The following is a 25,626-nucleotide window of genomic DNA, read 5'->3' on the forward strand; positions in this document are numbered from 1 at the left end:
AGGTCCCACAGGGAGGCTGTAAAAAGCAGCCTCGTGTTACCCTTCCTTACTCTGTCCTCACACACCAAAACACCCTTCCTACTAAGTGGCAATTTGTGTTAACATGCAAATAATTCTAAGAGATTTCAGCACATGGTCCCTTACATATTACTTTAATCCAGTTGGTTTCCTTCTATCACTGAGCATTGCTTACTGCCCTGTTTGTTAACAACTTGCCTTCTAATCACTAGACAAATAGGGCTGCAGCCTATAGTCTATACAAGCTGAATCTTATTTTTTTTTTTTAATGATACTTGAAAAATCTTGCCATTCCCTTTTAGCTTTGAGGTAGCAGAATCAGCAAGGAAGAGTCTACCAGACTCCTAGCTTGCTAACAGATATTGTAAGGCACTGGGTTTTCTTTTTCCTTCCAAAATTATGCTTTTAGTTTTTAAAATATGCAACAAAGAAATGAACAAACTCATTAGGCCAGGCAGCCCCTGCTCAAACCCAGCGGTAAAACCCTCCCATTCCACAGGAGGTCTAGCTCAAGAGCATGTGTAGAGAAGCTAATGAATGAGCAGAGCGGAAATCAGAAAGCCCTGCTCTATAATCACTGAAGTCTCCTGGAAAATCTCAGCTCACACCCACTGTCACTGCACATGGCAGGATAGCACATAAAAGAACAGCAGGCAGAAAACAGAACCCTGAATGGCGTGCTTTTACTGGCCTTAAAATTAATGTATTAATGCGTTTCCTAATTTTAAAATAGCTTGATTAAGTTGAATACAAGTTTGCCGTTTGTTGAAGTCAATAAAGGTATCAAGTTCTGGGATAATACAAGCACTCATCGGAACTAGGTAAATACGACCTAAAGAGCCAGGCGTGCAACATATTTTAAAGAGGAGATAGATGGTGGTGGAAGGACACAGCTTTATGGAGATGTCGTCACTCAATATTCATAATGTTTTCCAGTACTTCTCTCTAGCAGGCACTCCAAATCCCTCTCCTGGAAGAAAGCCATCTAATTCCTTTGAAAGTGAATTAGACTTGTGTCTCAGAACTCTTCCATTAGGGCTATTTATCAGCTGCTTCTTTTTCAGAGTTACATTGTAAAAAAAAAAAAAAAAAATCCAACAACAACCAGAGTGACCTACACATCCTGCAAGAACAAATTACAGAAAAATCCTTTGATGTGAGAAAAAGGAATCTGGGTCCTTTTCCTTTGCAGAGGAGAAAATTTAAGCACTACACTGGTAACAAAGAAAGACCATAAAACTTCTCCTTCTAAATTCAACCTAAGGGCATGGAGTTTGGAAACTCAAGACCTTACACCAGACGCACCAGCTCAGAGGTAGAGTGTTCCTTTCCCTACCACCCCAAACCACTCTCCTTGCTTGAGGACCACCCACTACCACCCCCTGACCAGTCAACAGTCATGGCCATTTGTGTCTTCCTCTCTCAGCTCCAGCTGCTACATCTTGCTAAGCCTGTCTTGCTTGCTTTCACTTTCAGCTGTTTATGGTCTCAACTGTGAGCTCCATTAACTAAATTATACAGAAATTCTACTTTTCTTCTGTATGAAAGGACTCAATTATATAAAAATAACTTTGAAGGCTGGATAAGAAACTCTTAGAGTTAATATTAACAATTCATTCTAAGCAACAATCCGCGTTTACTTAGCTGTAATAAAAAGGCATAAATTCACTCAGCCTAAAAAAACCCCAAAACTGAGGTGAGAGTATTTGTACTTTCTTCCCTGACACAACAAGAGCCAAATAGCCCAAATTACAGATTTACAGAATTATAGCACAGAGGGGTCACTTAAAGACCCTTAAGTGCAGCCTTAGCATGTTTACAGATAGGTAAACTGAGGCCTAGCAAAGGTAAGTGTCTGACCTAAGCACACAAAGCTGGCTCGTGTCTGGATTAGCATCCCATTTGACAGCTTGTTATACTACACCACATGAAGACAGTGAACATAGGGCACCTCAAGGCCAGTGAGATAACCTTTCAGGGAGAGGTGAGGCCTTACCTGCAACTGAGTTGGGCCGTGGCATTATTAGCGAGCTGGAGCTCTGAGAATAAGGGACTGGACCATCTCCAACTGAGGTTTCAGCTTTGGGCAGCAAGCTCTCTGCTGACCCAGTGGTCTCCTCTTCTGCCACCGGGGAGCAATTATCTGCCCTGCGATCCTGAAGCACTCCCTTCTGAACCCCCAATCTTAGGCTTCCGTCTTTACTCCATTCCAAACTGGAGCCACTCCGGTCATCGTTTTCGGATGAACTTGTAATTGTGGCTGAAATGAGAGACCAAAATACTTTGAAGGAGGCCAGGCAGAGTTGGGGCTGCTGAGATTTAAAACATACACACTGCCCTCCCATAATCCAACGGAAAGTTTTCCGATCCACACAGATTTTTATCAAAGTATGTTTCATACAATGTATTTTGGTAATTTAGAAGAATGTTGCTTATCAGGGGAAATAAACAGCTAAATCACTCTACAGGGAAGGAAAAAAAAAAAAAAAGCCTGATAATGAAAAAGCTGTCTAAAAGTATCTGATAATTAATGGTAAATCTATGTAATTCGTAGATAATCTATCCTTTTTAACAAAGATCAATTGCTTGCAAAAGAATTCATATCTTGTTAAATTCCTTTCAACCTTTAAATATCTTTTCCAAATTAACAACTCGTGCTTATGGGGCGGGGGAAGGTGAGGAAACAACGGTTAATGCATAAAAAATGAAAAAATCTATTAATAGCAAAAATGCAATTATATTGCATCTGTATATTGAGCAAATACTCTGAGAAGCTGTACTATATGAAGAATGCAGCATCAAGACTGGAGGAAGACTCATTAACAACCTGCAATATGCAGATGACACAACCTTGCTGCTGAAAGTGAAAGGGGCTCGAAGCACTAAGTGAAAAAGATCCAAGGCTACAGCCTTCCGTATGGATTATACCTTAACATAAAGCAAATAAAAATCCTCACAACTGGACCAATAAGCAACATCATGATAAAAGACGAAAAAACTGAAGTTGTCAAGGGTTTTGTTTTACTTAGATCCACAATCAATGTCCATGGAAGCAGCACTCATGAAATCAGATAACGTATTGTGTTGGGCCAGCATGCTGCAAAAGACCTCTTTCAAGTGCTAAAAAGCAAAGATGTCACCTTGAGGAGTAAGGTGCACCTAACCCAAGCCATGGTATTTTCAATCACCTCATATGCATGTGAAAGCTGGACAACATATAGGGAAAACAGAAGAAGAATTGATGCTTTTAAATTATGATGTTGGTGAAGTATATTGAATACAACATGAACTGCCAGAAGAATGAATCTGTCTTGAAAGAAATACAGCCAGAACGCTCCTTAGAAATGAAGCTGGTGAGACTTTGTCTCACATACTTTGGACATGTTATCAGAAGGGACCAGTCCCTGGAGAAGGACATCTTACTTGGTAGAGGGTCAGCAAAAAACAGAAAGACCCTCAATGAGATGGATCGACTAGGCTGCAATAGTGGACTCAAACACAGCAACGATTGTGAGGACTGCACAGAACTGGGCAGTGTTTCATTCTGTCGTACATGTGGTCACTATGAGTCAGAATCAACTTGGTATCACCTAACACCACCATGAGTCAAGCAGAAAATTCGACCCTCAGATTTAAATTGTATAACGTCTGTTCAAGATGATCCAGAGTGACTGAATTGATTTTACTCCTTCGGTGACACGGAATGCAATACCTCTATGTAATCAGTGCAGCAAAAGTACCAGCATACTGTGGAATGAAACGTTAACCTCAAAGAAAGAAAACCAGCATGGAAAAAAAAGAAACGGATGAAAACGCCCTTTTCTAGGCATCTCGGCAAAAGAGCTGGAGGAATATGATGGAAGAAAGAAGCACTCCTAACTCTACCTAGTTTCTACAAACAGCCACCTCCAATTTGAAGATGCTGAGTCCTTGCAACCAGAGGTCACTGGGCCACTCACACTGCGCCACTGACCTGACACTGGCTTGGAATCCTGCCAGCTTCCTTGGGAACAGAGGCCAAGTCCAGTGATCCCTTCATGTTCTCTATTTGGTTCTCAGTAGCCCAGGCCTTTTACTGCAAGCGTGTTAAATGGGAATACACCTGGCTGAGCACATTCAGACTCCAGCTGCCTGAATTAAGCTTCTTTATCAACACACTATGACACAAATGCTTTATCAACAGGCTGGTGAGTTGGCTCAAATGGAGTCAGTTATTTAGGACCAAAAGCCTGAAGGGGTTTGGTTTTGTTTCTTTTTACAATGATCTTTGAGGTTCACATGTAATCAAAAGACAAAACAATTTCTTCACTGTGACCACAGAAACACCTCATTATTAATTCTAAGATGGTCTTTACTCCCTATGCTTCAGCCTGAGCCTATTATCCCCTGGTTCTCCCGTTCAAAAGTCCCACCTGTGAGCTGAACGTTAACAGTATCCGTACACCTAGTAGGTGCTCAATAAATGCTTTGCTTATTGAATGAACAAGCAAATGAACAAACTTCAATTCCACTGTGGTCAGAGACACTATAGTTAACCTCATTGTTATTGGTTCAAGATTGTCAGTATTATGTCTCCAGCCAAAGAGTGAGCTGATCTGAGGCATGGCCCATCACGTCTTCTGCTGTCTGTCACTGCTCCTAGGACTTCCAAGTATTCTATCAGCAGTATCAACCCTCCTTGCCATCTTCTTGGACTTAAACCACAGCTCTGTATTTTTTAATGTATTTTTTTTTTGTATGAGCATAAGTACAGCAAGTGTGAGTCTTTCTGTCCTAAAAACGCTGATGATGGTAACAGCAGCAGCTAATGTTTATTGAAGGTTTACTATATGCCAGTTATGATGCTAAGTGCTTTACAAAAATACTGATTTATTCATGAGATTATTGGTTATTAATGGTAATAAATTATTAATGGTAACCTTGTAAATAAGTTATGTGCATAAAATACAGGCAGTCCTTTAACAGACTGCATTACAAACCTTTATTTATGAGCCCACTGTTTGGAACTCACAATGCTTTTCCTGGAGACATGTTGTAATTGGTTAGGTTCCCAAGCTACTCCAATGTAGAAGAGGAAAGTTCTAAACTAGGAGGTGGGGGTGATTTGATTGGTTTTATCATTGTGGTTGTTTTATTTAGGGTCACATATTCTTAAATTGAAAAATAAAGTCAAAGTGACATTCTTCCTCATTTACTCTGGTAAAGTACCACAGGATTCAGTGATAGAACTGTCACCTTCCACATGGGAGACCCAGGTTCAATTCCTGGCCAATGCACCTCATGTGTGGCCACCACCCACCTGTCTCCATTTGTTTGTGAAGGCTTACACGTTGCTATGGTGCTGAACAGGTTTTGGCGGAGTTTCCAGGCTAAGATAGACTAGGAAGAAAGGCCTGGCAATCTACATCCAAAAAGCAGTCAGTGAAATGAAAATCCTCTGGATCACAATGGCCCATCCACAATCAGTCATGGGGTTGGCACAGAACCAGGCAGAGTTTCACTCCATTGTGCATGGGGTTATCATGAGGTCTGAGTCAGAGGCCAACTCGATGGCAGCTAAGAACAGCTGCACCAAGTGTCAGAGACACACAGGAGAATCAAACCATCAAGGATCTGAGTCCTAACTTGGACTGCAAGCAGCAGGAACAGGGGACTCGAACCTCCTAGCTTCCTGTTGCAAGTAATGGCACCCAAAGTAGGTCCTAAGGTCCCAGGAAGCAGCTGAGGAGAGCAGGGAAAGCCTAGGAAGGGCTCCTGGATTGCAGGGAACCCACTTCTCACTGTGTAACAGCAGGTGCCCAGGACTTGATGAGTGGAAACTTTCAGGTCCTGGCAGAGAAAAAAGGAAAATAGGTGGGGGAGGAAGACCCCAGCTACAGAACAGTAGCTGGGAAGAGAAATCCCAGATGGGTACTATTTCAAAAGGTCAAAACCTGTACGCAGGTCACACTCTAGTGATAAAGAAAGAAGGGCCAGTCCTCCGGACTGCCTTTCTGAAGTTCACCTGAGAGGCACTCCACCGTCCACCCACCAGGGCTCTGAGAGGTAGGCAGAAGCAGCTCTGAAGCCACACGTGCTGACAGAAGATGCCCCACGGAGATTTCCCTACTCACAACTACCCCTCCCTGGGATCCAATACCAGATCAAGCCCACACCACTTGAAACGCAGCCAGAGTGCTTTCATCTCGGCTCAGCTCTGATCAGGGCCTGAGGCAGATCCAGCGGGGCAGAGAAGGCCAGAGTCAGGTTTCCCACAAACCAAGAACCACATCAAATAGGGCAGCTCCACTGTCTCCAAGAAAGAGAAAGCTAGTTCTTACACTAAACAACAAGCTACTCAAAAATATTTTTCTTCTAAGCTAAGAGAAATTCAAACTCCTTGTTAAACTATCCCAGCCACCTTTAAGTTAACACACATGCATATACTAAACTAGGAGAAAGTCTTAAGTATGATGACATAAAAAAAAAAAAAGCTCTAAAAAATAAAAGCTGATTATTTTACTTATACTTGTGGTATTTCCTGGTGACTGGATAATCTTTGAAGCTCCCTAACAGCTCAGAAATCATAACATTACTCCTTCAACCAGTACAGATGCCAGCTTAAGTCAGTTAAGGCTTGCCATCATCACCGTAACTGGGTCTCAGCCACTCTTCCAACATGCAGGATTCTGCAAAACAAGGGATTTATCAGGCCTTAATTTTCATCAAGCGGGGAGGTAAGGCCATGCCACATAGTTTAGTATTAAGATAGGTTTTGTACTGCCCATTGATTTGTGTGTAGCTTCTGACTCTCCGTATAGTTTCAAAATTCCTTTTAGCCAGACACAGTGTCTTATCTTCCTCTGTAGTAACAGCACAGCAGACCAGACCTGTAAGACTTCTACAGCACTTGCTCAGTGTTAAGACATACACGTGACCACCACACCTGTGAGAACAGGTGGACAGGCAAGAATCACTGGCCTCACTTTACAGGTAGCAAAACAGACTCAGGGGAAACTGATTATCATGCTTGCTCTCTCTCTCTCACATGCGCGTGCACGCGCGCGCGCACACACACACGAGCTAATGGTTTATGTCCAACCAGTTCTTCTGACTGCACGTGCAATATGCTTTTAAAACTCCCTCTGCCTTGCACAGTGCTCAACACATAAAAGCAGTTCTGTAAGTATCAGTTGTAATAAAACTGTATTTCTTCTCCTTCCCAGCTTTTCTTCACTTTCTCTTTCGTATTTTGAAGGTTCTTTCTACACGGAAAGGAACATACACAAAGCAGAATCGGCACCTCTAAGGGTGGGGCCCTGGCACTGGTATTTTTTAAAAGCTCCCCAGGTGATTCAAAAGTGCAGTGAGGGGTGAGAAGCTCTGATGTGGGAGGGGGAGGGGCAAAGAAACAGTGAGGAAATAGATAGGCAGACAGGCAGACAGACAATACAGTACCGGTCCACGGTACAATGGATCTAAATCAAATGATAAGTTTAAAAGAACATCAAATATATGCCACCTAGAAAAGATGTCTCTCTTTGAGCTACTGAAAAGACAAGAGGTAAAAACTGCAAAGAACTTGGGTTTAAACCCTGGGTTCCCTCTTTTCAAGGACCCATAAGGAGGTCTGTCTCTCAGGGCCAAGTACCAGGAATGGGCGCAATTTTGCCTTTACTTTGTGAGTATCATTTTATGTATATGATTCGTTCCTCTCTTTACAATGGCTATTAGAAACATAAGAGCAAAATGTTCTGCCCACTTATAAGCAAAATTAATACAATCTTATAATAATAGAGTAGTGCAAGTACATAATTTATAAATGCAGATATTTGAGATGCATGCACAGATTTTTCTAATAGGATTACACGATCAGAACAGTTTGTAGAGCACATCATTTCCTTAATTCCCCTCCTCCAACTCATACGCACACTGGAAAAGAAAAATCTGGTTTTATTAAATGTCTATTTGTGAGCATTTCAAATCTTTGGTGGGGAGTGTAAATAAGCATCCTTATTTAAGGATAAGATCATCAACAATAATAGTGGCTAACACGAAGCCACTGGTGAAAAACAGACCCCAGGAATTGACAGAACACCAACTGAGATGTTTCAACAAACGGATGCAACGCTGGAAGCACTCAGTCATCTAAGCCAAGAACTATGGAAGATGGCTACCTGGCCAACTGACTGGAAGGGATCCGTATTTGTGCCCATTCCAAAGAAAAGTGACCCAAAAGAACGTGAAAATTATCAAACAATATCATTAATATCACACACAAGTAAAATTATGCAGACAATAATTCAAAAACAGTTGCAGCAGTACAATAGGAAACTGCCAGAAATTCAAGCCAGATTCAGAAGAGGATGTGGAACCAGGGATATCATTACTGATGTCAGATGGATCTTAGCTGAAAGCAGGGAATACCAGAAAGATGTTTACTTTTGTTTTATTGGCTATGCAAAAACATTGGACTGTGTGGATCATAATAAATTATGGCTAACATTGCAAAGAATGAGGATTCCAGAACACTTAATTGTGCTCATGTAGAACCTTTACACAGACCAAGAGGCAGTCGTTCAAACAGAAAAAGGGAATACTGGGTGGTTTAAAATCAGGAAAGGTGTGCGTCAGGGTTGTATTCTTTCACCATACTTATTCAATCTGTACACTGAGCAAATAATTCGAGAAGCTGTACTACATGACACAGGGCATCAGGATTGGAGGAAGACTCATTCACAACCTGCGATATGCAGATGACACAACCTTGCTTGCTGAAAGTGAAGAGAACCTGAAACACTTACTGATGAAGATCAAAGATTACTGACTTTAGTATGAATTGCACCTTAATATAAACCAAACAAAAATCCTTACAAATGGACCAATAAGCAACATCGTGATAAACAGAGGAAAGACTGAAGTTGTCAAGGTTTTCGTTTTACTTGGATCCACAATCACTGCCCATGGAAGCAGCAGTCAAGAAATAAAAAAATGCACTGCATTGCACAAATCTGCTGCAAAATACCTCTTTCACTTAAAAAGCAAATATGTCATCTTGAGGACTAAGGTGCACCTGACCCAAGCCATAGTATTTTCAATCACCTCATAGGCATGTGAAAGCTACACAATGAATAAGTAAGACTGAAGAATTGATGCCTTTGAATTATGATGTTGGCAAAGAACACTGAATATTCCACAGACTGCCAGAAGAATGAACAAATGTGTATTGGAAGAAGTACAGCCAGAATGCTCCTCGGAAGGGAAGATGGCGAGACTTTGTCTCACACACGTTGGACATGTTACCAAGAGGGACCAGTCACTGAAGAAGGGCATCATGCTTGGTAAAGTAGAGGATCAGTGAAAAAAGAGGAAGACCTTCAACAAGATGGACTGACACTGTGGCTGCAACAACGAGCTCAAACACAGACAACAATTGCGAAGATGGTGTAGGACTGTGCAGTGTTTCGTCACTGTGAGTTGTAGCCAACTCAACGGCACCTGATAACAGTAACATGAGTATTATACTAGTGCCTACTATGTGCTGGGCTGTGTTCTAAGCCCTTATTGTATCTCAACTCACTGAGTCCCCTTATCAGCCCAATGGGCAGGAAAGCCCCACGCCATCTCAAGCTGTGCTCTAGAACAATGTTCTACAACTATTCTGACCATGTGACACTATTAGAAAAATCTGAGCATGCATCGTAAATATATGTACTTACAAATTATGTACCTGCACTACTCTATTATTATAACATAAAACATACACAAAAATATACACTTTGGAAGAATGAGAAAAACAGAAACTAAAATGTTCTTCAAGCATCCCATAAATAGTCTCCAATACTCCATTTCCAAAGCCAGGACTCTATGAAGAGAATAATCTGTCCCTCTCCAGGCTGTGGAGAGAATGAGTTGCGAGGGCACATGTAAAATGCCTCATATATCCTGAAACTCAAAAATGTTTTTCTCCTCACGTACCTCAAGAAAAATAAACACATTTAAATCTCCATATTCAGTTTAATGGTGGATAGGAAGAGTTTAAAAGTTAAAGCACTGGACCAATAAATTAAAGGTCAAACAAAGAAACGAGCATACAGCTGCTTATAAAAATGGGAGACAGGAAGAAGTGACTAAAAAAGAAAATCCAACTGCTGTAGCTACTGCCCTGTCTGACCTGTCTAAGATCACCAACTTATAAAGGGAAGTTTCACTGCAGAAAAGAAAATCTAAAGGAGATAAGGAGAAGATCAAAGAGGAGAGAGGAGGCAGCGATGTGACAAATACCCTACCCCTTCACCTGATGGAGGTTCTGCTCCTCTCCTTTGCAGGCACACCTCATATCTAACAGTGGTTTGTGCCAACATGCCATATTTTGGATTCCCCTGAGCAACAAAGAGAAAGACTGCATGCATGAAACCAGCGTGCGTTACACCTTTCTCATCAGAAAGGCGAGGCTGGGCTTCTTCCTCCGCCCCACTCCTAGCCCTGTGCCTTCCCCCACCAAACCAACAAACTCGAAAAAGAACAAAGTCCGGGGCTCACCTGCAGTCACAGCTTTTAACCGCCCTCAGCCTAACAAGGAGAGGGTGCCTGTGAAGGTGCTCATGCTAACTCGCCCTCTTCCAGAATGCCAAAGGGAACGCCACAGGGAGGGCAGCTTGAATTACCTCCGGCTCCAGGGGACTTGCTGGCTTCTTTTTCTGGAACTTGCCCATGAACAACAGCTTGGATTTCTGGTCAGCCCTGTCTAACGCGCTGCAGGCCCCATACCCCTTCTGGCATTGCACAGGGAGTCCTGTTCTTTGGATTGTGACAGACAGATCTCTGTACCAAATCTCCAGCTCAGTGCTCACTCATGTTGCGTAAGGCACGCAGCAAGGCCAGGGGACCGGGCCATGCATTCATAACAGGATTCACCAGGCCCTTTGATTTCCGATGGGGCAGGAGAGCCTGCCTTACTCAGCCACACTGCCCATACTTGGTCTGACATAGCAGGGACACCATTCAGAGAAAACCTCTGGATTGAAACATTTAAGTTTTCTAGCAATAGCACATGGCATGGGGTTTTGTTAAAGTTTGACATAATCCGTACATGGAGTGCACAGACACTGGAGCTTCTGACATACTCCAGTGACTCCAAGGAGTCCCAGACTATCTTCCAAGTGGGAAAGAGCACATGGCACTATTTTGTTGTTGCTGGGTGCTGTTGACGTGATTCAACTCACAGCGACCCAAGGTGACAGAATGGATTTCCTAGGTTGTAATCTTTACAAAAGCAGATCACCAGGTCTTTTTCCTGCAGAGCCATTGTGTGGGTTCAAACTGCCAACCTTTCGGTTAGCACTCGATTGCTTAACTGTTGCGGCACCAGGGCTCCTTACAGCAGAATTAGTAGTTGGTTTTTTTTATTACCATGCACTTAAAACATACATCTTCCATCAAAGGTGTCAGTCATAGCTATGTTTTAAACTCTTTTCGGTAATTTAAAATTAGCTCAGACCTTCCATGGGACAGGACACCATTGTTTGATCTCACAGGTGAATAGATTTTGAAAACAGACACTGTTCCTTATTGTTACTGTCTCAGGACCTAGCAAATGTGTGCCTGGTACACTGTAAGTGCCAATAAACACTTGCTAAACCAAGAGCCCAGCCTGAAGAATACAACCTCAGTCAGAATCAAAGTACAGCAGGAGCTTTGCTGTCTCAAATCATCATGAGGATTTTTTTCCCACATTAAGTCTATTACCAAATTATAGATGTAAAGAAAAAATTTCCTTCTTTACCCAAGAGACAAACAGAGCTTCTCTAATTAAGAATGATTTTTTTAAATTGCAGGCAATGTAGCAAGATGAATATTAATGCAGATTGGAAACACTCTAAATAGTTATTACCAAATCAATTTTAAAAGCATTTCAATTTGGGAGCAAGCAGGGCATACAGGTGCAAGAAAGCAGCATGAGCATAACATAGAAATGGTAGGATTTACAACAAGTCAAAAAAGAAAAGAAAATACAATTGATTCATCTTTTCGAGCGTCTGCATCTGATCATCTCAGCTGAAACACAAAGTCCAGGAAATAAAACATCTCAAGCTACCTCTGAAATCACTTTCGTTTTACAACCCTCGGAGGGGGAAGAGAGCCAAGGGAAGATGAAAGTCAGTCCATAATAAGTTTTTTGTTTTTTTTTAATGTCCCAAGCAACTGGGAAGAAAAACGAATATTATCAAACTCTAGCAAGCACCAGCAGGGTACTAACCAAATGTCCGGTATTTCACTGCAAACCACTTCTGCAGGGAAAATGTCTCTGTGAAGGTACTCCACACTGTCTAAATTTATACCTACCTCTCAGCTTAAAACCGAGCAGGAGGAAAATAAATGCAAGCCAAAGGCAGCAGCAGGAAGAGCCTAGAAGTTCATGGTTTACCCTTTTCAAATTCTGAGCACTGAGTCATCCTGAAAGCTACCTGGCTGGTGGAATGTGGTGGCTCCCGAGTTCCAGCTCAGCTATTTGGAAGCCTGCAGGCAGATGGCAGAGGGGGAGGAAAGGCAGCCATCACCCACTCAGCTAAGCAGAGTCCTCTCTTCATAGAGCTGGCCACACACCATCAGCTACTCTCAAAAGGAAACAGACTTGAGACACTAGGCAAATACTTTGGGGACTATAAATTTCAGTAGGTAAAAGGAGATATGAGAGGAAAGAAATGGACAATATGACTAACTTTTAAGGGGGCCCCTCCTCAACCAGAATTTTTCTAATTGCTACCTTTAAAGTCCTTCTCCTTGGCACATCTACCATTAATGGATAGGAAAGGTTTTTTTTTTTTTTCTTCTTTTTTAAAGTCTTGAGAAGAAATCCGGTTTTGGTTTGTTTTTCCTCATTCAATCTTCACCCTCCTTCCTTCTAAACGGAGAAGTGGCCCAATTCCTTAAACATGTATATATAAATATACATACAAGAAGCCCTTGTGGCACAGTGCTTAAGTACTTGGCTGCTAACTGAAAGGTCTGCTGTTTGAACCCACCAGCCACTCCACAGGAGAACGATGTGGCAGTCTGCCTCCATAAAGATTTACAGCCTTCGAACCCTATGGAGCAGTTCAACTCTGTCCTATAGGGTTGCTATGAGTCAGAACAGACTCAACAGCAATGGGTTTTATATATTTATTTATATCTGTATGTATATCTGTATGCATACATATATAAAGAAGCTCTGGTGGTACAATGGTTAAGCTCTTGGCTGCTAACTAAAACTTTGGAGGTTCAGACCCAACAGCCACTCCTCAAAGGAAAGATATGAGAATCTGCTTCCATAAAGACTGCAGCCTTGGAGACCCTATGAGGCAGTTCTACTCTGTCCTATAGGGTCACTATCAGTCAGAATTAACTCAACAGCAAGGGGTTTAGTTTTATGTATACATAAGGAGCCCTGGTGGTGCAATAGTTAAGTGCTTGGCTGCTAACTGAAAAGGTCAGTGGTTCAAACCCACCCAGTGCTACGAGGAAGAAAAGACGTAGTGATCTGCTTCTGTAAAGATTATAGCCTCGGGAACCCTATGGGGCAGAGTTCTACTCAGTCCCATACGGTTGTTATGAGTCAGAATCGACTTCACAGCACCTAGAAACAGCATACGTATATATACGTACATGTATTTTTTATAATATGGATATAAACAAAAATCAAACAGTATGCTTAACTCAAAAAGTGTCTTAAAAAAAAACAACGTATTTCCAATGATGCCATTTTTTGATCAGACTGATTTTTACTCACATTCCAACAAATACACATACTTTTTTTCCCCCCTAAGCTGGCAGTAATTAATACAGGTGACAGATTCCATTTATAACATTAGAAACAAGTTATATGCAAGGCAGTGTCATTAAGAAGAAACGTTTTTTTCTCAGGCATGGTGGAAACACCTTTAGAAGCATACTTCTTTATAAAGTTTTTTCTTTCCCAAGTAAGATAATTGAAAAGCTACTTTATGGTGATTGGGTACGGCTGGATTTCACATGTAGGTTTTCACATCACAAATTTGAAAATCAGACACTCTAACTGCTAAGTAATGCCAACAATTTTAATATCTAAAGAGTAAGGGACTTTATTTAAAAAAAATAAAAAAGATATTCATGGGAAATTCAGTTAATCTCATCCAGCTTAGACTATATTTCTACATGACAGAATTATTATACTTCTGAAGACATTTCTGTTGGAAAAACTTGAACCTTCCGAAATAGGATGAAGTGGGACTCCCCTCTGGATTCCATAATAAAGTTGGACCAGGGAGGGGAAGGTTCTAAAAAGCCCTGGCCTCCACAGAGAAAGGCTGGAAGAGGGCTAATCAATTTTTTCTTAGTAGTCTTCATTTTGTAGAATAGTTTTAAGGTTTACAGGAAATTGTGCAGAGAACACACAGCACCCATATACACTCAACCCCCTATATATTATTTCTCCTATTAACATCTTGCATTACTGACATACATTTGTTGCAATTAATGAACCAATATCAACACACTGTTACTAACTAAAGCCCACAGTTACCATTAGGGGTCACTCTGTGATGAACAGCCCTGTGAGTTTTGACAAGTGCATGCCATGTGTCCACCATTATAGTACCATACAGAATAGTTTCACTGCCCTAAAAATGCCCTGTGTTCCACCTATTCATCCCTCCTCCTGAATGTCAGTTTTTCTAATGGTTACTAGCCTGTCTTTCTCCCACTAAGCAGATTCTAAAAAGAAAATTCCATTCACTAGAATACGTCAAAATCAGTGGAAGCAGAACACAGGCAGGGCACCCATGACAGCCTGAGAGGGCTGCCCGGGCATGCAGGAACACAGCTTCTCTTCCCTGTGTCTGCTGGCCAACACTATTTAAATATAATCAGCACAATGGAAATCAGATTAAATAGTAAAGGAGGCCCAGAAATTTTTTTTTAATAATTTTTATTGTGCTTTAAGTGAAAGTTTACAAATCAAGTCAGTCTCTTACATATAAACTTATATACACCTTACTACATACTCCAATTTACCCTCCCCCTAATGAGTCAGCCCACTCCCTCCTTCCAGTCTTTCCTTTTGTGACCGTTTTGCCAGTTTCTAACCCTTTCTACCCTCCCATCTCCCCTCTAGACAGGAGATGCCAACACAGTCTCAAGTGTCCACCTGATACAAGTAGCTCACTCCTCATCAGCATCTCTCTCCAACCCATTGTCCAGTCCAATCCATGTCCGATGAGTTGTCTTCAGGAATGGTTCCTGTCCTGGCCCAGGAATTTTTAAGGGTGGGCTAGCATTGTTTGAAATTTCCCCTAAATGCCCTAAATAAACCCTGCTAATAATGCACATGGAACACTGATCTGAGCCCCATATGGGAGCTGATTGTACCCCGAAACTTGTAATGCCACATCAGCTAGGTGCACCTTACACGGACCCAAACCTTTTCCATTCCAACCCCCAAACTATTGGTTGACAAATTGTCAACTTCTTAAAATGGAAAATTAAATAGAAAGCCTCTTCCTCCCCTTTCCAGGCCCTGTGTAATTTGGAACATGGATTCTCACCAGCCTTTCTACAAGCAGCTGTCAGGCCTTCCACAGCAGGAAGCCAAAGTATCTCACTTTCATCTCTGCTCACTAGGCTCCCAGCCTTTCTTGAAAATTTTACTCTGTTAAACGTGTAAGATGCCCAAAGGTTGCCATTCCCAGGCTATACTTCATTAAAACAAGCATGTTCTTCAGGCAGAAAAAGCACCTCCCAACCCTTGGTAATCACAGAACCACAGCTGAGTCACAGTTACCCGCTCCCTGTGAGACAAGGGAACCTACGTGCCCCGTGTGTTGATTTAAAGGAAGCTCTTTCCCTTCTCTGACCCCACCACTCCTGCCTCTTCAAAGACCTATGATCACCTCTGCCTGGAGAGGAAATACTTTTCTTTTCCTTCTCCTCCCTACCACACCTCCATGAATCCCTTGACAACAGGTTCTAATTCTATAGGTCTTGGAAGGAGAAAGACCAGAGGAACATTGTCACAGTTATAGTGTTCCCTTCCTCCCTGCAGAACAGCTAACATCAACTCCAGAAGCTGGAGGTCTTCTGTAAAACAGGGACTTACCATTTCCTAACTCCTCCCTCTTTCACCTCAATTGTTGCCAACTCTTATGCTCAGCTGAGGGAACACGCTGGTTTGAGCCAAGGACAGAAGAGCAGCCCCAATGACATGAAATGTGCCACTGTATTTAAGACAGAGCTTAAATAGAGTAGTAATTCAAATAAAAGGTTTGATAAAGCCAACTTGGAATGGGAATCCTGCATAGCTTCTTTAACAACCAACTCCTTCAATGCAACTTGAGAGTACCAACAATTCTCTTTAATTTCTCATTTCCAACACTCTGCTAGGGACCAGGGAGATAGATGAAATAATACAGAGGTGATCTCTGCCCGAATAAAGACAATGCTAAATAATAAAATCAGAATAAATACATTGAAGAAAAATATCAGGTGCAATGGGAGACATTAATAACAGGACTAACCAGTCTGCAGAGACTTGGTGGCACAGTGGTTAAGAGCTCACGATGTCAGGCTGATAACCAAAAGGTCGAGAGTTCGAATTCACCAGTTGCTCCTTGGAAACCTCATGGGGCAGTTCTACTCTATCCTATAGGGTCACTTTGAGTCAGGATTGACTCAGTAGTTTTTTTTTTTTTTAGTCAGTCTGATATTGGCTGGGGTCATTTTAAATCACCACTACCCATCTATCATTTTGTTGTACTGTGGTGACTTGCATGTTGCTATGATGCTGGAAGCTATAACACCAGTATTTCAAATACCAGCAGGGTCACCCATGGTAGAAAGGTTTTAGCAGCGCTTCCAGACTAAGACAGACTAGGAAGAAAGGCCTGGCTATCTAATTCCAAAAATTAGCCAGTGAAAACCCTATGGATCACAACAGAACACTGTCCAATGTAGTGCTGGAGATGAACCTCCTAGGTTGGAAGGCACTCAAAATACACAGTGGCCACAACAATGGACTCAAGCATGTCTGCATCATGTGGATGGTATGGGACTAGGCAATGTGTCCTTCATACTGGGGTTCCCATGAGTCGGAGCCACCTTGACAGCTAACGACAACAAACTTTAAATCAAGTACTAATTACAAGCCTGAATATTCCTGCCTCTCAAACGTTCATTGACAGTACAGAAAACTAACTTGCCACCTTTGCTTTCTCCTGTTAAGGATACTTGTTAACTTATAGCACTGTATCTCAATTAGAGAGAGGGACAGGGAGAGAGGCGGGCATGAATGAATGAATACGGTGGTTCTCTTTTATTGAAAAAGTTTGTAACTGTCAAAACAAGAAGCTGACTTGGTTATAGTCAGAGGCTTACAACGTCAATGCCAGAACATACAATAAAAAGTCTGTCAAAAAAAAAAGTGTAACACTAGCCAACTCCTTGAAGGAACATAAACTCTCTGGAGGAGACAAAATTTCAGAAGAGCTAAGAACACAGTGAAGAAAGTCATCTGGCCAGTACAGAATTAGTAACACTAATATTAATCATGGACAACTCAGGAAGAGCCAGAGTCTGAGAAAAGAAGTAAGACCTGAAAAAAAAATTAATTACACTAAATAGCAGGTGGGAAAGCAGGGTAAGATGAGAATAGCGAATTAGTAGAGTAAGCTCACTGGAAGGCCTTGAAGCTTGGTGAAAAGAATTTAAACTTGCTACGAAAAATTCAGCCGACCATTTACATGCAACATCTAGAAGCGGCTAGTCTATAAAGAAATAGAGTAGATCAGTGGTCACCTAGGGCTGGGGACTTGGAGGGAGAAGGGAGACTGACTTCTAATGGGTACAGGGTTTCTTTTTTGGAATGACGAAATGTTCTAAAATTAGACTGTGGTTACACAGCTCTGTAAATAAACTAAAAATCATCCAGATGATTTAAATGGGTAAAATTTGTGGCATATGAGTTATATCTCAATAAAGCAGCTGAAACAAAACAAAAACTCAGAACCACTAAAGATCCTGATCAAAGTGAAAACTGAGAAAAGAGTCTGCCTTCCTTAAGCTGACGGGCCCCCCCATGGAGCCATGGTAAGGACTATACCAGAGTCAAAAATCCATTCCCGGGAATCTCACAGACCTTCTGAGGCAATCTCCAAAGCACAAACCTAACAAATCTGCAACTTAGTTTTTCAAATTACACTTGAAAGACACTGCAGGTAACTGAAGAAAATAAAGAGGTCAAATCCCATTCCATGTGATTACATATTTATTTAAGTGGGGCCTCAGTTCATAATAAAATGTAAAATATCCCTCAAAAACACGTGGGTAACTCAGCAAAATGGATGGAGTTGAACGGGTCGGCACAGCTCCACAAACAACAATGTATCTGTAGAGCACGGGAGAACCTGAACAAGCCCAGCAGGCACCAAGCTGGAGGCCTGAGAAACCCAGAGGCCCAAGCCCACCTCCAGAAACATGGACCCGATCTGTCTGGAATGGGACCTAAAAGTAAGGGTTCTTAACCAGTTCCCTGGATGGTTCTAATGCACACTTGGGATCAGTAAGCACTGACTGATTAGTCACAATCCTTACCTTTAGAGAGAAGGAAAGCAGTGTGCAGAAATGCCCATTAATGTTGCTCATGCTACCTGACTAATTGGCCTAAGAGTCAGGACTAGAACCCATGTCTCTTTACCACCTCGCCTACTGTGTGGTAAGTGTGTGGGGGCACAAGGAGGGCACCCTTGGGAAACCCTGGCCTCAACCCAGTGGTCAGATCCCATTATAAGAATCTCTAAAGAACAAATCCCTAAACTGTTGTGGGGAAAATAAATTACCCTGAGATTGGGTTTAGGAGACTTCTAAATAGGCAGGATTTCATTGTCCTACCATATGTCCCAGTAAGACCCTGTCCCCAACAAATGGAGTTAGTCGGTAAATAGGCAAGATTTCTGTAATTGCACAGGGCAGCTGTGATCTGGAAAGGTTTTACCCAACAAGCACAAAGTTGTAAAATAAGCATCAAGGAATTTAAAAGCCGATGCTGCACACAGAGCCAGTGTCGTATCCAAAAAAAAAAAAAACGGCAGGCACTGGCAGGGCGACCTTCACAGATCACTCTACAAACCCTCTTAGAGAAGTGACTGTTAACGCTCCGGCTGCCGTGCGCTGAGCCATTCCATTACCAAGCAGTGTGCTTCTTACCTATAATTCCACTGTCCTTGCTTTCCAGGGTGGAACTAGGGCTGCTAATGGTCTCACAGGGACTTTGGGTGGCTGCCGTCTTGCTGACACAGCTATTCAAGGTTGAGCAGGGGCTATCGGTGCTAGGTGATGCGGTGCTGCTTGTTAGTGTGGAGCAAGGACTGATGCCTTGGCTAGGAGCTGTGCACTGCAAGACGAACGGAATGAGGAGTTAGCACGGCTTACACAGGATGCTTCCACACATTCTTTTGCTTTTGACATCAAAACAATGAACCTAAAACAAAGGAAACTTGAAGACAGCTCCTAAAATCTATGGAGCTTAAATAGACATATGGTCTTCTAAATTTTAAAAGAGAAATACCTTTGTTCTTTTCCCCTCTTTGTTATTTACTTTTTTACTGAAAGGGTAGTCTGAGGAATAATTTAGTGGGAATGCACATTTGTAAAACAAAAATGGCAAACAGGCAGACTTCCTTTCATTTAAAGTCTGCAGAAGACAAATGGGTTATTTGACCTCTGAACGGAAAACCTGGGAACTCTGTTTTGGCAATGTATCACGAGCTCTGCAACTTGATTCAATTCCTGAAGATTTATGGGCTCTTCAGTCAGGGGAAGGAGACTGGTGGCCACTGCAATCTCAATCAGTGCAGGGCACCCTTGCAGAGACCCTCCGGGGGCAGATGCGCCAGCCCCTCATTGCTATTCCAAGGCACACACCTGTGAGGAGGCAGGGGTGGGCCCACTGCTATGCTCTAGGGGAAGGGAGTGCTCTCCCGAATAATGGGCCATCTGATCAACTCTGCCTCATCTATAAATCTTTTCCTCACCCCACTGACCCTCCAAAATCTTAACAGCTAAAAAAGCACAGGAGAGCACATCCCAAAAGCAGCCAGATGAAAAGAACGGTGCAATAAAAGCACCTGCAGCATCACTAAGGAATTCTTCCAGCCGCTTTAATTCATTTAGCCACTATTCTCCAGGTAGTGACAAGGTTAACTTGGACATTTTCTTCAATCCTGCTCCCTTCTGCTTCTCCCCACCTCCCTAGTGCAAAAACCCAGAAACAAATTGTTGAAATGAATTTCAATACACAACTGCCCAGAACTTATCTGACCCAGCAATGACTTTCCCACTGAAAGAGGGGGGAGAAGAGGGCTAGCACTTCAATCACCCTCTGGGCAGGTATGCAATGCAGTCTCTCCCTCAGACATTACCATGGTTTCATTTTTTTCTTCAATGGTTATGTGTGTGGCACTCGGGATCCCTTCTCCCAGTAAAAATCCCAGCCTTGTCAACAGTTCTTGAGCTGCCGGTGAACAGCTCGGTTCATTATCAGCCTTTGCTTCTAGAACAAAGAAAGAAAACAATGAAGATGGCCCTCTGGGGGATCTCAATATTGCACCTGGATGAGTTAGCACTACAACTGCTTGTCTGGGGCTTTTGTGTATTTTTATAAAATGGACAAAGTTTGACAATGCTGCCTGTCCTCCAGCAGCACGTTCTAATTAAGAGGCTGTATCGGGTTAAGAAAATAAAATAGAAACTCCAAGTGCAAAGGGTGAAATATTTGACCTGAACCAGAAAAGTACAGTGCCAGTATCAGATGGCAATTCCTATTCCCATGTCATGTAACAAATGCGTATGTCTGACACAAAGAGCAGAAAAACACCTATCCTTCATTCTTACTCTTAAGGAACTCTGTGGTCAACACCCACAGGAGACTGAAATAAAGTAAAACCCAAGTGGCATGATGGCAGAAATCCAGATTATTTAGATGTTGGGGTAGAAAACCTCTTGTTCCTATCTCAGAGCTGTGAAAGTGAAAACCAGGATTCCAACTCAAGGGTCAATCACAGAGAATCTACACTGAAATAAAAATTTAAAATCCCAGTGAATTGTATCCCAAGAGACAGTTACTGTTGAGCCAATTCCAACTGATGGTGACCCCATATGTGTCAGATTAGTAAGTGTGCTCCACAGGGTTTTAATGGCTGATTTTTTGGAAGTAAATCACCAGGTCTTTCTTTCAAGGTGCCTCTGGGTGAACTTGAACCTCGAACTTTTTGGTTAGGAGCCAAGTGCATTAACTGTTTGCACCACCCAGGGATTCCTGTCCCAAGAGACAAGACCCAGTAATATACTGTTTTGCACACAGAGATGCAGAAAAGTTGGGCTATGTTCTCTGTATGACCCACAGTAGTGATGAAGCACATTTGATGGGAAGGTTACAGGCACACCTGGAAGCCTTTCCTTTCTCAGGTTCTCCCTAAGTTTGATCATCTGGATTTTTGCCTTAAGAGAATTTTTTTTTTTGCTGGATTTGATTCAAATGTTGAGCTGTAGACTGACCTTTTATCCAAAAGCCTAAGGGTACTTAACTATGGTTGACAAGTAGAAGGATAACCACACAATTCTAACACCTCTCTTACATTTTTCAAGTCAGCATGATTTAGGGGATGAAGAAAACTGTGCTACAAAAGTTAAGATCTTAACAACATGCAACCAATAAAACAATCCTCATTTTAACGGTTCTTCTTTTATGTTAATCATCTAGGTATCTAAATACATAATACACACAAGGATGTATTTTCCCTAGATGTGAAAATGTGCAGATAAGAGTTGTAGAAAAAAAAAATGAGGAAAGAATAATGAAATAGTGACATCACCTTTGAGCTACAATATCACCAACTAAGTTCAATGCTAACTTTGCCTTTTGTTAGGAACTGTGAAAATGAAAATAAGCGAAGTCTATCTGCATTATCCTCACTCACAGTTCAATTTTGCTAAGCCATGCTCCCAGGATGGCAGCAGTATCTTCAAGGAAGGAAAAGCACCCCACGCCTTGCTCGCTCTCAGAAGCTCCTGATGTTTGGAATGAGAAGAGCTGTTTGCAGGCATGGATGGTTTTTAGTTGCTCTAGAGAACTGCAGGGGAAAGACCTGATTGTTCTAAGGTGAGAGCCTTGATGTTTCTGGATCATCTGAGTTAAACTCATAACATGATGGGACAGTGGCCCCAAGCCAGCATGGGGGAAAGAAGTCACCCAAGGGCAAGTCAACCATACCCCCAAAACCACTCTACAGAAGGACCTTTCCCACCAGGGACCGCAAACCACATTTTGATTATCAAGGTACCTGGGCATTTGTGAAAGGAATGTGGGAACCAAACCAAATCAGCATAGCCCAGGCACACCCAAGGGCTGAACCACTTCAGAACAGGATCAGTTCCCGCCCTCCTTCTACCCAATTCCCCTCCCTTTTTGCCCCAAGCCCTACCCAGGCTCAGGCAGGGCAGCTGCTTTATCTTGGGTGGCAGCTGAACTAGAGGGAGGGAACAGGATGCAGGTGGAAAAGGAAGAAGTGGGTGAGGGGACAGAACACAGCAGTTTCTCTTCTCCACACCCCTCTTTCCTTTCGAAACAATCTCCATACTGCTACCCAGTTGTGACTATGCCCCAGAAAGTCTAGTTTCTGGTTCAACCTGAAATACTCTGGGGAAACAGCCAGAAACTACTCCCAGTTGGCAGCTGTTGTGGAGGCAGAGAGCAGCTGCACAAGCTTGGCTGCCACAAAATTTGCCCTGACAACAAACAAGGCCGCACAGATGCCTGGCACCCCGGTAGGTCCTACATGGCTGGTTGGCATCCCTAGCAAAGTCGCTGCTGCCTCCGCACAGCATCTGTAGACATCTCCGATTCTACAGGGCTTTCCCATAAACGAACAAAAAATCCAAAAACAACTAGTTATCCAAATCTGACCCCTTCAGAGAGGCTGGAGAACAGTGGCAAACTCCATGTTTAACGGCTGAACCTGAAAAGATACCCAAATTCAGGATTAACTGTTCTCCTGACTATTCAACCTGGACTTGCTGCTACCAAAGTTGCAAACCCTTTCCCAACCTTGGGTTAATGAGCAAACTTTTTTTTTTTTTGGTGGTGGTGGTAAATATGTAAGTAACAGAACATTTGCCATGTCAACTATCTTCCCATCTATGGTTCAGAGACATAAAATATGTTCATCATGTCATTCAACCATCACCACTTCTGAATTTTTTCATCACCCTTTACAGAAACTCAGTGTCCCCTACGTGCTGTAGCAAAGATTATTTCAGTTTTTGCATCCATTAAGTTGTTGCAATTCTATTTCTTTCTAAGGTTTCCCAACTGTCTTTTCATGTTATTCCCTCTTCTAAAATGTCATTCTTGCTACCCTCCCTTAGAATGTCCCCTTCAGTCTGATTCCTTAATCCATGTCATGTCATCCACATCCTTCCTTCCCTAATGCACAGAGCCTTCTCTCACTGAACTTCTCATTCTGGCAGAAGGACCCCTGGGTGAAGCGTGACAGCACTATCTTGGGAGAGATGAGATGCCTGAGAACTCACTCTGATCCACACAACTGTGAAACAGAAATATGTTTCTATTTCTGTAGTTATTCGCCAAATACTGAGATTTTAACAGCTGGATATGGTTTTCTCTAAGCTAATTATTACTCCAAATTGACCTCCAAATCAAATTCTAATGGGCTACTCTGAACAGAAGGTCTACTTTCAGTGGGGATAGGGTTTAGAGGGAAGAATGGCTTCATATCTTACCAACACTTTATATTCTCGTGGATTTAAAGTCTCAAGAATTTATGATGGCTATTTAAAAAAATAAAAAAAATTTTTTTTTTTTTTTTTTTTTTAATTATTTGAAGTTGAGAAAATAATTGGCCTCACAGTCCCCAGGGATCCATTAGGCAGGTGGAGAGTGATACTACATTTTCATGGAATCCCCGGTTATCTCCCCATTGTGGAAGGTTAATCATGTGGGGAAAGGTAAAGGGAATTTCTTGGCTCACTTCCTTCCTGTCCCCTTTTAGCAACTGAGAGCCTGTTGGACCAGGTTTGGGACAACAAGCACTGAGCTACAGTCCATAAAATGACCAGCTTCCCAATTATCGCCACCTTAACTTCAAACATATTAGTGCCCTTATATTCATCCTTTCACCTTACCTACAGTCTCCCAAGAAAGAATGTTCTCCACACAAAAGCTATTCTGGACCCCTTATACTGTTGGACCTCTCTGAACCTCAATTTCCTCATCATAAAGTAGTTATAACCCACTTCTCACAGATGCTGCGAGGCTCAAAAACATTAATGTGTGGGAAATACCTTATATACACAAATGTTGTATCAAGGTGGTCATTTGTATCACCTTTAACACTAAGAGCCCACACTTCCTCACTAGTATTTAATTTTCTGGTTCTCAGAGATTCATACCTACATTCAATATGCTTATATATCTCTTAAAAAACAGCTTTCTGCTTACAATTTTTCTGTCTTTCATCACTTTCTCTGAACTATTTCAAGACAACAAAATTCCCTTTTCTGATTACCAAATGTCTTAGTTATCTAGTGCTGCTATAGCAGAGAAACCACAAGTGAATGGCTTTAACAAAGAGAAGTTTATTCTCTCACAGTCTAGGAGACTAGACGTCCAAATTCAGGGTGCTATCTCCAGGGGAAGGTTTTCTCTCTCTGTCTCTCTCTGGAGGAAAGTCCTTATTATCAATCTTCCCCTGGTCTAGGAGTTTCTCAGGTGCAGGGACTCCGGGTCCAAAGGACATGCTCTGTTCCTGGCGCTGCTTTTTTTGATGGTATCAGGTCCCCAATGTCTCTGCTCACTTTTCTCTTTTATATCTTAAAAGAAATTGATTTAAGACTCAACCTAATCTTGTAGATTGAGTCCTGCCTCATTAACATAACTGCTGCTAATCCCACTGCATTAGCATTACAGAGATAGGATTTATAATACATAGGAAAATCACATTGGATAATAAAATGGTAGACAGTCACACAATACTGGGAATCATGGCCTAGCCAAGTTGACAGTTATTTTTGGGAGACACAATTCAATCCCTAACACCAAACAAAAATGTTCCAATTTCGTCGGTACTTACTGCTTTCATCTCCCTCTCCTAAAGCCAGACTCTACGGAAACTGGAGATCTCTGAAGACTACCAATGGTCATTCCATAAACTGAAGCCCCGTCTCCACCTTCATCCTCCTCAAACTTTAAGGAGCACTGGGCATTGCTGACAGTGTTTGCCCATTCACTAACTATGAGACCTTGACCAAGTGACTTAATGTCAGTGTCCATGACAGTACTTCTCAAGTCTGTTAAATGAGACAGGCCCTTCTCCTGCCTCTGCTTCCATGACCTGCTTCTTGCTGAATTTCTTGTTGCCTTGACTTCTATTTACAAGCATTTTTCCATTTCTTCCTGGCTGTTCCTTCTCCTCCACCATCATCATTCCCTCCTCCTTGAATCTTCAAAGATAGCATTTATAGAGGAGCATCTATCCATGAGTCTGCTCTGCTTCTGTCAGTAACTGGTTCCTAGTCTTCAACACTAAAACACAGTCGTCTTAA

The 25,626-nt window shown here is 42.2% G+C and overlaps 1 protein-coding gene across 1 annotated transcript in view; it reads right to left on the minus strand.

Moving 5' to 3' along the window:
* The window catches only part of TANC1 (tetratricopeptide repeat, ankyrin repeat and coiled-coil containing 1), a 304,559-nt gene that overhangs the window by 68,976 nt on the left and 209,957 nt on the right, over window positions 1-25,626 (minus strand). The window contains exons 6-8 of the mRNA XM_003406004.4: window positions 20,427-20,557; window positions 19,213-19,399; window positions 2,015-2,278 (exon numbers count right to left, since the gene is read on the minus strand). Of these exons, the coding sequence (XP_003406052.2) occupies window positions 2,015-2,278; window positions 19,213-19,399; window positions 20,427-20,557 (582 nt within the window). The remainder of the gene's footprint in view (window positions 1-2,014; window positions 2,279-19,212; window positions 19,400-20,426; window positions 20,558-25,626) is intronic.

This window comes from Loxodonta africana, chromosome 6, assembly GCF_030014295.1.
Source record: "Loxodonta africana isolate mLoxAfr1 chromosome 6, mLoxAfr1.hap2, whole genome shotgun sequence".
Lineage (NCBI taxonomy): Eukaryota > Metazoa > Chordata > Mammalia > Proboscidea > Elephantidae > Loxodonta > Loxodonta africana.